The sequence below is a fragment of the Mesocricetus auratus genome, unplaced genomic scaffold, assembly GCF_017639785.1.
Source record: "Mesocricetus auratus isolate SY011 unplaced genomic scaffold, BCM_Maur_2.0 Super-Scaffold_100006, whole genome shotgun sequence".
Lineage (NCBI taxonomy): Eukaryota > Metazoa > Chordata > Mammalia > Rodentia > Cricetidae > Mesocricetus > Mesocricetus auratus.
This window is the reverse complement of record NW_024429190.1, coordinates 63733242-63746362: the sequence shown is the minus strand read 5'-3', so window position 1 is coordinate 63746362 and position 13121 is coordinate 63733242. Positions and strand designations below refer to the sequence as shown.

Sequence of the window (13121 nt, the reverse complement as noted above, 5' to 3'; positions counted from 1 at the left end):
AACAGAACAGAATACTCCAGATTATGTTGTTTGGCAAGGATAATTTTGAACTAAAGTAAATCTAAGGGTCCTTCAAGGGCTGATCTTTATGGATCTCACTCTCCCTACTTCCCTCCTTTCTGCTCCAAGGCAAGCCATAGCAACTAGAATCCCTCTTTGCAAAGCAGGTACCGGGAGTCTGACCCCACCTACCTTTCTGTGAAGAACGGGTCATAGAGGAATTCTCTAACCTTACTCAACAGTAGATCACAAGACCTTCTTTCCAGAGGGGCCCTGTTTGGGGAAAGAGGAAAGCTACTCACAGGGATAGAAAAGACTGACAAGACAGGGTCTGCTTACACTGGATCACCACTTAGTCTCCAGCTACCTTTCTGCAGTGCAGAGTTGTGGATAAAAGTCTTGAGTGGATGGGTCTTTAGACAGGTTATAAGGGAAAGAGGTTCACACTCTTCTTACTGCCAAGTCACAAACTTTTCTGGCACTTCAATGTGAGAGCGTCTCAGGGAGAAGTCAGCAAGGTCCATGAACAGAATTCTCAATTCTTGTTAGACTAGAACCTTGAAATTGGCCCCTGAAGGTCTGCCTTCATCACTAACTATTGGTAATGGTCAATGAACACTGAGTGGCAACACCAGTTGCGATGATAATTGCAGGACACTTCTTCGACTTTGGTTACAGTTCCATAAAGAAAGCCATTGGGACATTAACCCTTACCCCTTCATTCATAATTATAAAAGAAAAATCATAAAATAAGAAGCTATGAGTTTATTTTCAAATGAAGTTCTATTATTTGAACAAATGATTGAGTCAGAGGATTGTTATATATTATTTGATTATAAAAACTTCAATGTTTTTGTGAATATGGATACTTCAAATAATTAACAATATTGTCATGAACATGTGAACAAAATAGCATAGGAAAGAGACTGCATTATCATGTCAACTAACTTCTATTCTTTTGTTACAGCTATTGACAGCAAAAAGATGAGAAATCTTCTCAATAGTCGTAAGTTCCAAAGTCCACAAATAACTGTTTATTTCTTAATAAAGAGACTAGATAAGAATCACAAAAACACAGATCACAAGATTTTCCCTTTCTTTTTATACTCTCACAAATAAAATACTTAGTCTTTCATTTCTGTTTTTAATACTTCACATATTAGGTGTATATGAATGCGATTTTATTTTTTATAACATATATAACTAGTAAGTCATGATACTTTATGTCAGGAGAACAACTTACTATGTGTTTCTTTGTCAGGATGTGGGATAAGGATGTCATCTTCAAACATGCCATTACCAGCATCCTCTACTACTGAGAGAATTGTCCAGGGAAGAGAAACAGCTATGGAAGGGGAGTGGCCATGGCAGGCCAGCCTACAGCTCATAGGGGCAGGCCATCAGTGTGGAGCCACACTCATCAGCAACACATGGTTGCTCACAGCAGCTCACTGCTTCTGGAAGTAAGTTCATGTAGCTGTGGGGAGCTTTTGTTTCCTATCCCTTCTTGCCACTGAATTACTGCAAGGAAACAGCTCCCTGTCATCACATGTTCTCTGGTCTGTACCTTGTGTGCTCTCGACATACCTGCTCGGTTTGTATGATTGTGATCCTAGTGCTATCTTTCCTATAATACGGCAGGTTATTCACTTGAAGACTACTATTCTTGTCTTCTGCATACTTGAGAAAAGATAGCCTCCTCTGTTCTGCTACCCCCACTAATTAATCTCTGAGACTCCCTACTGTCTATCCAGTATTATGTGATTACAAAGGAAAAAAAGGCTTCTAAATCTGCTTTGAAGCACTCTCTTCTCACTGCATTATCCAGGAAATCTCATGGGAGTGTATGACTCAGAAAGTGTAGAGAGGGTAGCAGAGACCCACCTTGTCACCCTGCTCTCATAGCATGTTATTTTGGTCATGTACAGCAAAGTCAGACTTCTCAGCTTGGCTTTCATGGTTGTTGCTCCCCAAACTCAGATGTACATAGCCACTCTAGGGCACCTGGAGATTGAAGCATTTGATCGTCTCTCCCTTGGGGTTTACCATCAGCACAGAGAGAATCTCAAAAGACAGGAGGGGCTCCGAATAAGGGTTTTTCGCTTGCACAGTGACACTGTCTATGATTCCTCCTAAAGCAGCTTCTCTGTGGGGCTTCTAGGAGGCTTTTTATGATTCTTTTAAGGCACAAACAAAATGATTCCAAGATAATTATCCAGTCTCTATGCAGACAGGGTGTAATGAGAATGATCTAGTGAATTTAAAGTTATCTATTACTTCTTCAATGAAGAAGAGACTCATTATTGCATAACTATGAATCCCAAAGCAACCAATACATGTCTTCATGATGAACAAACACAAGTCACACTTGTTTGTTAAGACTTTCTGACACACTCATGTCTTTGTGGTCTCCAAATATTTAGTTTTATGTTTTTTTTGTAAAAGTGTTTATATAAAGTAAAAATTACAACCCAAGTGTCAGCTTAATGTTAGTAATGAATATAAACACTCTCTTCATTGAGTCTAGTGCTATTTCTGGGGATGGACAGACCTACATAGGAACCAAATGTTGGAGCTGGTAGTAAAGATTACTATTGAGCTGATTTTTTTCATAGTGTGGTAAGAATGGCAATATATTCAAAAGGTAATCGAAGGAACAAGTGCAGTAATTTTAAAAACTACTTTTAGGGAGTGTTTAAATGAGAGGTGGCAAAGACATTTGGAAGTTAGTGGCAATTATGATGCCAAAGAAAGATTTTAATATGGCAAATTTGATACTGATAGAAGTAATTCAAAGAGCTGGATAAGGTGATGATCGGGAAGAAAAGGAATTATATTTTCAGAGTGTTGTATTTTCATATAATTGTACACTTGAAATACTATTTAGAAAGGGAATAAAGGGATATTATGAGATAATATAGAAATTAACCAAACAGCCTTCCTATTTTAATTAATGAATTTTCTGTAAACTGGAATATTTAAAAATGATGTTTAAGTACAATCCCCAAACTTCATGTTCATGTAAGTTTACTCCAGTCAGGAAAAGATTTGGACAAGATGTAGCGAGGCCTGAGTATCTCTTAGTGTTCTTATCCACAAAGCAGGGTGTTTGGGCTGTTGTGAGTCTTGAATGGTGTACAAATGGATAGCATCCTATTTTGTTGTCCAAAATTGTTTGTGATCTCCTCTCCTAGAATCTTGTTAGTCATTGTCTCTCCTGGGATTCCAGTAGTGAATGTCTGTGTATCAAATGTTCCAGTCCTAGTGTGTCTACATGAAACATAATTTCCATTAGTAATTAAATAAACAAACAGATGGGAGAAGAACTCTCTTCCTACTCCTGTCTCTGTTTGGTAATGCCTGGGCAGTCTAGGGCACATTGAAACTGCATGGCTTTTTACTACTCTTAAAAGTTGATCATTCAAGGAAGGGGGAATTATATATATACATATATATATGTATATATATAATCTCAAAATACAAAAGAGATATTTTTTTCTATAGGAAGGAAGGGAGGGGAGGAGGGAGGGAGGGGGAAGGAAAGAAGAAAGGAAGGAAGGAAGGAAGGAAGGAAGGAAGGAAGGAAGGAGGGAAGGACTCTGATTTCAGAGACGGTAATACAGAATATAGTGTTCACAGGCTGGAGAGGTGGCTCTGGGGTGAAGAAGACATTCTACTCTCAAAAAGGTCCCAAGTTCCTTTACCAGCAGACATATTAAGTGGGGAACAACTGCTGGTAACACCAAGCTCCAGCAGATCAGATAGATGCCTCTTGCCTCCACTGACACCTCTATTCCTGTACACATAGCTCCACACAGGGAAATACAAACAAAAAAAGTTGATGATTCACCAACATGACTAGTCCTTATAAAAGAGGAAATCCCTCTTTTAAGTTCTCCTCGGTGATTTCCTTCTACCTAATTTCACTTCACCTAGACTATTTCTGGTTTCTGTATATGTTTAATCATTCACGGTGTGAATAGTTCTGAAGGATTGAAATGGGCTTTGGGGAAGGATCATGGCAGGTAAGAGTTGGTTGGGCTGGATGAGATCTGTGGCACAGCCCTGGGAAAATGAGCATCTGTGGAAGAAGAGCTGGTAAGCGGGGCACTGAGCAGACTACAGCAAAGAGCTGTGTGAGCCTGGCTTCCAGTAAGGGCAGCTTAGCCCTTGAATGTCAAGAAGGGGTGTGGGCATGGGTGGAGGAACTACTTTGTGCTTTTAAGGAATTGCACAGCAAACACATTCCACTTAGTCTCAAAGATCAAAATAAACAAGAGCCAACAAGTAAGTTGTCAAATCAGAATGGGCGTTTGGGTGCAGATGGAACTTGCCTGCTAGGATGTTCATTAACTAGAAGAAAGCAAATAGTTTCTGCACAATTCATTGAAATAAGCGAATGGAAACCCAAAGAGCTCTAACAAGGCACAAACATAAATTTTGGAAATAGATAATTAATAATACAATTATTTGGCTTAACCATAGGAAACCTTTTTTCACAGTGCCACCAAATGTCAATTCTCTCGCCATAGGAAAATTTCAAGAGCTTAATTCTAAAAGCTAAACATAAGTATATTTTTGACCTTTTTTTTAGTAGGTAATGGGAACCATCACAAATCTTATCTTTTAATGTTCTGTAGAAACAGAGACCCAAGTAAATGGATTGCTACTTTCGGTACAACTATAACACCACCTGCAGTGAAACGAAATGTTGGCAAGATTATCATCCATGAAGATTACCACAGAGAAAGCAATGAAAACGACATTGCTCTGGCTCAGCTCACTACCCGCGTAGAGTTTTCAAATATGGTCCAGAGAGTCTGCCTCCCAGATTCATCTATGAAACTGCCTCCAAAAACAAGTGTGTTTGTCACAGGATTTGGGTCTATTGTAGATGATGGTGAGTAGTTCCGCCCTATTCTTTTTGTGATACTAAAGTATTTTCATAAAAATAATGGTGCATGGGCTGGGATTTAGTTGACAAAGTATCATGCAACGATGAGCTAGGGTACCTAGCACCCACATGGAAGTCAACTGTGTGGCTCACACCTGTAATTGATGAATCCAGCATTCAGTGAGAGAACCTAAAACTCACAGACTCAAATAATTGGCTAACAGTGATTGAAGAAAACATTGACCACCAACCTCTATCCTCCACATGCATGTACATAGATGCACACTTGCACCCATATTCATATGTGAGCACATACAAGCACATACTCACACACATGTGCTACAACACACACACACACACACACACACACACACACACGATGATGATGATGGTAAAGCTCTTATGTGTGGGGCCCTTGATGGAACCGGAAGCTGTTTAGGTTAGTTGAAATGTAAAAAGAATGGCCTTATCTCACAGTTTACAATTGAAATATTAGTAAGAAAGGATAGAGTAGTAAAGAAGTAAAGAACAGAATAAGTTAGATATTATAAGAAAAGGCAGATGCAGGAGTAGCTAAAAATAAATGTATACTTCCTTGATGTAAATTCTTTCACTCAGCATATATTTTAAATACCATTATTGATATCTTTTCTTTATTTTCATTTTATCCCCCTTTAGAAATTTTTAGATATCAAGAGTTTCATGAATTAAAAATCAAACCTTAAGAATTCTAACTGCTAATGTTCTACACACAGAGAAATTAGTCAAATACTTAACATAAAAAGATACATTTAATATTCAATGAAGAATCTACAGAAGAAACCATGCATGGAGATGCACACCTTTAATCCCAGCACTCGGAGGTGGCAGCAGACAGATCTCTGAGTTTGAAGGCAGCCTGGTCTACAGACTGAGTTCCAGAACAGTCAGGGCAACACAGACAAAACTCCTGTCTTGAGCTCCATGCCCCCCAAAAGAGTACACCAAAGGAAGTAGAAGACAGGACAGATGCTAGAACACGTAGCCTAGCTCTTTGAAAGTAGAATTCTGTTATGAAATATATTATCATATGTATTCAACTTGGCTTTTTAACAGGTTCTTATGAACTTTGTTTTCACAACTAACTCATGTTTATTCACCCATAGTTCACCCAAACCCCAAGGTCCTTTCCATCCGTATTCAACCATGCAGCATCCTTCATTCCTAGCCCTTATCATCATTCTGCCATCAGGTGGCTGGTACAAGTTGGTCATCCATTTTACTTCCTATGTTATGAAATGCCTTACACACTACAACACACTACAAGTGACACCAGGGAGAATGCTTCCCTGTGTTGTGTCCTGGTTTCTACTTTAATATTAGGTGAAAAAAAAACACTGAATTTATTTATCATGCAATTTGGACTATATCAGTGTGGTTGATCTCTGGGAGTATGCAGTAAAGACTGCAGATTGTGATCTCATGAAAATCTTGTGTACATATAATATCTGTATTGTTTTAAAGGATGTCTTGAAAGAATCACTAATATGATACAGTTCTGAGGCTTGTATGTTTGATTTCTTTCATACAGACACTAAAGATAGAGTAAATACAATTTCACAGAAACCAGTATTCCTAAAATAATTTGTGCTTTGGCTTCTTGGAGTATAGAGTTCACCATTAGTCTGTAACAAAGTTACAATCATATTTGAAAAGCACATTATTTCTTTGTTTGTTTATCTGTGTGTATGTAATAGGACCAACACAAAATAAACTCCGGCAAGCTAGGGTGGAAACCATAGGCACTGACGTGTGTAACAGAAAGGATGTGTATGACGGCCTGATAACTCCAGGGATGCTGTGCGCTGGATTCATGGAAGGAAAAGTAGATGCGTGTAAGGTAAGTTGAAAGTTGAAGTCAATCCTTCAGAAGGAAGTTCCTATTTTCTATTTCTGAGATTAGCATATACTAATAGAAAATCATCCTGAGTGTTTAATGTGCACAAACCCAAAGTAAAGCACCTTTAGGACAGTTTTATTATTATTTTATTATATTGTTGTTTGTATTTATTATATTATTATTGTCAGTGTATCAAGACATTTATAGCACTATATAATTTTCCCCATTTACACATTAAGAAATGAAAATCAGCTGTCCACATAGTTACTTTATGCTTCATTATTCTTTTTCATTCCTTCTTTTTTGGTGGGGAATGGGAATGGGAGATTGAGACAGAGAATCATATAGTTGGCCTCAACTTACTATGTAGCTGAGGATGACCTTGAACACTTGATCCTCTTTTCTCCACCACCCAAGTTCTGAGGTTTTAAGAGTGCAACACCATGCTTGATTTCTATTGTTATTTTCTTTTTTCTTCTTTTTCTGCTTTGGGGGCAAGGTCTGTGGAAAAGAGATGATTATTATGATATTGAATTGGAGCATTTGTTTCTATTCTAGGGAGATTCTGGGGGACCTCTGGTCTATGACAATCGGGATATCTGGTACATTGTAGGCATTGTAAGTTGGGGACAATCATGTGCCCTTCCAAACAAGCCTGGAGTCTACACAAGAGTGACTAAGTATCGAGACTGGATAACCTCCAAGACCGGCATCTAAAATGGACTCTTGTGAGTTATAGCTATGGCGCACAGAGCAGGACACCTGCAGATTGCATATTATCACTTAGAGTCATGAGTATAGTCATGGCACACAGAGCAGGATGCTTGCAGACTGTATATTATCACTTAGAGTCATGAGTTATAATCACGGCCCATGGAGCAGGATGACTGCAGGTTGTACATTATTACTTAGAGTCATGGGGAACAAATCAGTGCTTCTGCCAGATATCAAGGAACTCATAAGACCTAGACAAACTTAATATCATGAAGTGGCTTTTGTATACATACCAAGAAGAAGGAATACACGGCTAATGACAGGTGGTGTGAATGCCTCACTCATAAGGGTGACTCCTCACTGTGACAAATGCTTACAGATGGCTTCCCTCAGGACACAAGAGCTGCCAGGCTGCTACAACCTTACCTCATATGATTCACAGAGCTCCAGGACTCATCTTGAAAACATCAGTTAGCATATTCTCTAGGGTTTCAAGACTCTGGCATTCTAGAACTCATGACTGGACATTCAATTGCTAGAATGAAGGAGCGTGGAATCTGCAGTAAAACTTGAACTCTAACTGGGGTTTGCATCTGACCGACCAGAACATTATTCTCAACCACAGGAACTGTCATTATTTAAATGCATATGAACTTGCCATAACACCATAAAATGTCCTCAAGCACAAGCTTCAGGAAGCATTTGGCATTGTGAAGAAGCATTTCTGGCTTACTCATTAGCAGTATCTTGCCATCCACATATCAATCGTAATCAGCCCAGAAAAGAGAAAAATAAAACCATGATAAGATTTTTTTCTAGTAGCATTAGAAGGATAAAAGGAAGTGTAATCGATTTAAAAGCATTTTGTAACAGGACACACTAAACTTTTGATGGAGTGTGTCATCCAAATATTTATTTAGAAATATCAACATAAGCATATTGTTACCAATGCTTTTGTAAATCATCACTAATTGCCAAGTCATATGTCTATCAAAATGTCAGATGGGGAGAGCATTATGCAAGCAGTTAGGATAGTGCTTATATACTGAGCACTAAATAGTAGTAGTGAATTACCCAAAGGGGCTTAACTACAGTCGAAATCTACTGGTGGGCACAGAGTTAGTGATTAAGCTAGTATCATGAACTTTGTCTCTCTGCCATATGCAAAGTATATGAATTTATGCAAATATCCCAATACCTCTCTATTAATTAGCTCTTTCATCTGTATAGTGTGACTAAAATACTACCTCATTCATTTATTTTTGAGGATTACATGTATTTATACAAGTAAAGTATTTGCAATAGCAACTGCACACAGAAAGTTATCAGGATGAATAAGCTACTATCAATATTAATGTTCTTTGGACTTTTAAAAACACACTTTTTTCAAATGGCCCTACTTCTTAAAAGAAATGCAAATTATTTCAAAATACCTTAAATTATATTGTTAAAAAAGCTGATAAAGTACCAGACTTTCAAAATTGCTTTTATGTTGTTTCTTGGGTTTATTTTGAACTGTGTCTTCAGTAGACAGGTGATCACAGGATGTTAACTGCCATGCTTAGAACTACAGACATGCAACTGTATTCATTTCCAGTACTCAAATGTGAGGCCTGCATGTGCTACTCTGACTTTAGCAGACAGAAACTGGGGATTAGACATCCTTTAATGGCTAAAAGTTTTGTTTGTGGTTTAGTTTACATGTAACTGTGTTTATATGTAGCATATGTAGTCAAGAAAAACACAACGTTCAACGCCTTTGAGTTGCTCTAACTTACATCTCAATGAACTACAAGCGCTGGAAAGTCAAGTCTTATATAGTGACAGCATTAGAAAATGCAGAGTAAAAGCTTAAGCATGGGCTTGATTGATGTTGGATTTTTCCTTTAATTTAATATAAACTCCTCTTTTGGTAGATACGTGAAAGCAAATTTGTTTACCAAAAAACAAACCTCATTCTTTCCTTTGTAAAGTCTATAACAAAGGATTCATTTTGTGTAATTTTATTTATATTTCATAAGACTGTGATGACTTTTTGTGTATAAGTGTCTGTGAAACTATGTATACTGATTTAAATATTTCCATGTTTAGTTAGAATGAGTTCAATGATAACACAAATAAGAGGAATAAATATAAAAAGCCATATGGATTATAAAAAAATAGAAAGTGTATTTTTTATAACAGTGTTTGTATGTCTTATTTCAAATTTGGCATTTGGCTTATTGGTTGAACGTCATAGAAGTCAAGTGATCTTACACTTCATGTTTTCCATCTGACACATGGATTGCTAAGTTATCTACCTCATGGCATCACTGTGAGGCATTCTTGATAAATAATAAAGTTTAAAAGTTGGAGAACAGTATTTATCCCTGGCATACAAATGGACTTTGGGTGCCCATCCTACAATGAGAGATGCTCTATCAGCCTGGACTCTTGGAGGGAGGGCCTAGGCCCTGCCCTGAATGAAATGACAGACTATGGACACCCCCTCATGGAGGGCCTCACCCTCCCTGGAGAAAGGAGTGGGGATTGGGGGGAGGGGGAATGAGGGTTGGTGGGAAGGCATGGGAGGAGGAGAGGGAGCTGGGGTTGACATGTGAAGCAACCTTGTTTTCTAATTTAAATTAAAAAAAAAGTTGGAGAACATATGAAATCTCAAAAATGTAAAGTATATTATTGTTAAAAACATTAGTATAGATGATATAGATTATAAAGATGTGCTTTCTCTTTGCAGTGTTGGTTTTTTATTGCTTTGGCAAACATAAAAATGGTTAGCAACACACTATATTGACACTATAGCAATTTTAGTATGTTTTTGTTTGTTTTGTTGGTTGGTTGCTTTTTTTCAAGATAGGGTTTCTCTGTATTGTTTTGGAGGCTGTCCTGGAACTCGCTTGGTAGACCAGGCTGGCCTCGAACTCACAGAGCTCCACCTGCCTCTACCTCCTAAGTGCTGGGATTAAAGACATGCACCATCTCTACCCGGCTTTATATATTTTTAATTGAACAAACAAAAGCATGATAGGTTTCAAAGTAAGAACAAATCAATTAGACATAGACAAAATGTAATAACCCCCACAAAACAGAATCTTAATGAAACTTGAGGTTCTAACTAAAGGTTATAATTATTATGATTGAGAAAGACTGAGCCAAAAGTTTTGGTAATAGTCAACCATGGCTCTGATGTCTTCATGGTTCAGTAACAATAAAAGCAATAAAAACATATCTACCCTTTCAACTGAATACACTTCTGATGAATTATTTGATAGCAAGTATATATATGTATATATGCACATATATATGCACAATCCTTCATGCAGTCACAGAAATAAAGATAAACTTCTAACAAACTATTGAAATTGGTAGGGTAATAACTTTTGAATCTGAGGGAAACATAAGAGATTCTCTACATCAAACTGTGTTTTGAATGCTGATACCATGACTAAATAGATATATACAAGTTTATAGAATGAGCCGTACCCAGTAGAACGGGGTCCATACCAGTCTTACCTCCATTGTTAAAATCTGAGCCATGTAAATTAGGCATCCCAGGACATTGTAGCCTTAGCAACCATTGCAAGTTACTGCACTGCTTCTCCTTGCAAAAATATGTGTGAGGAAAGCTAAATTCACACTGTGTTCCACACCTTGTACACACCATATACATATACACATGTGTGTTATGTGTGTGCTCATGTGTGTGGGTGTGCATGCATATGGATATTTGTATGTATGCAAAAATGTGTGCTCATGTGCATGTATGTGTGTGTATGTGAGTGTGTGTGTGTGAGAGAGAGAGAGAATATGCAAATATGCACAAGTCGTTTTGTCTTTTTTTCTAATACTTTACATACTTTGACCCCTCTCATATGATTTGTTCTATCTTACTGACTGTAATTCTGTCAAACTTTGAACTGAAAGCTTCTATAGTCTTATATAGTTTTATAACAATCTTTGCTGCATACTAATATAAAAATGTGTTTAAGGCTTATAATTCTAATCCACAATTGTCTTGCCTCCTTTCTTCCAACTTTTCTTTAACAGTTCTTCCATTTATGAGGTACTGGTCACCAAAGTCAAAGCAGACTTCTTCACCCAACCACTTCACTATGGTTAATATCCAAGGGGATGAGCCACAAATACTTTCAATTCTTTGACCTTGTAAATCTAAATAACATTAATGTCTTATCTCTGATATATTCTATGAATCTGATTTTCTAATTATTAAATCTTTCAAAGTTGTCACAATATCACAGCATTTTTGCCTCCTAAAGACGACACTTCCATCCATGCAACCTGTTGGAATTTTCTGTCAATGGTATAAATGTTTCCTATCATTATCATAATTGGTCTTTAACTTGTATCCTAAACTAATCTAACAATCTCATAGCCTGAAAGCAGAAATCCCAGAACTCATCAGCTTTACTCTTACAGACAGAAGTCAGAACAACAGAGAAAAAATTTTTCAAACATGTATATTTAAAGCAATACAATTTTGGTAATGTGATCTAAGTGTTGTACTTTGGACACAGTGGAATATTTTAGAAGTAAACCTATTTAGAATTATACTGTTTCTAAAGCAAAGCTGAGCTCATCTAGACCCAGGCCTGTAGAATAAAAGAAAGTGATGAACAATTACTATTTTAACAATTATGTTTTTATGTGTGTGTTCTATCTTTTTATTAATTTTTTCTTTTCTTATTTAAATTTGAAACAAGCTGGTTTTACATGCCAATCCCAGTTCCCTCTCCCTCCCCTCCACCTGTGCCCACCACCAACCCCCATCCCATCCACTTTCTGCTCCCCAGGGAGGGTGAGGCCTTCCATGGGGGAATCTTCTAAGTCTGTCATATCATTTGGAGCAGGGCCTAGACCCTAACAATTATGTTTTTTATAACTTGTTACATAGTAATATAAAGTTGATAACATTCTGAAATTTTTGTGTCTCAGTTGGCTTGAACATTTGCCTCTATATTCATTTACTAATTATTTTAACAATTAAGTTTATATAACTTGTTATAAAGCAGTATAAAATTGATAATATTCTGAAACTTTTATGTCTCCAACAGTTTAAACATTTGCCTCTATGCATTACTAATTTGTATTCCAGTTTATTATAGTGACTTAGTTTTCCTTCTGCTGCTATGAAAAGACACCATGACCAAGGAAACTTATAAAAGAAAGAATTTATCGGGGAATACTTACCATTTCAGAGTGTTAGTTCATTATTATTATGGCAGGGAGCATGGCAGTGGGCAGACAGGCATAGTGCTGAGAGTTCACATGTTGAGAAAACAACCACAAGACAGAGAGAGAGAGAGAGAGAGAGAGAGAGAGAGAGAGAGAGAGAGAGAGAGAGAGAGAGAGAGAGAGGGAGGGAGGGAGAGAGAGAACTAGAATGGTGTGAACTTTTGAAACCTCTAAGTTCCCCCCTCTAAGCACACCTCCTATATATATAATCCTTCCTAAATACGTTTCACCAGCTGAGGACCAAGCATTCAAACATATGAGCCCATAGAGGACACTCCTAGTCAAACGATCAAAGATTGATTTTTGCCAAAAATGAAAGAAGGAATAGAATATAAATAGGAGTGTTTAATACTATTAGCTGAAAAGAAAGGGCTGATGAATATT

General features: G+C 37.4%; 1 protein-coding gene across 1 annotated transcript in view; it reads left to right on the top strand.

Moving 5' to 3' along the window:
- The window catches only part of LOC101823890 (transmembrane serine protease 11F), a 70253-nt gene extending 60347 nt beyond the window's left edge, over positions 1 to 9906 (top strand). Inside the window, exons 7-11 of the mRNA XM_040747293.1 lie at positions 968 to 1006; positions 1262 to 1463; positions 4641 to 4900; positions 6631 to 6773; positions 7332 to 9906. Of these exons, the coding sequence (XP_040603227.1) occupies positions 968 to 1006; positions 1262 to 1463; positions 4641 to 4900; positions 6631 to 6773; positions 7332 to 7490 (803 nt within the window). The 3' untranslated portion in view covers positions 7491 to 9906. The remainder of the gene's footprint in view (positions 1 to 967; positions 1007 to 1261; positions 1464 to 4640; positions 4901 to 6630; positions 6774 to 7331) is intronic.
- The last annotated feature ends 3215 nt before the right edge of the window (positions 9907 to 13121 follow it).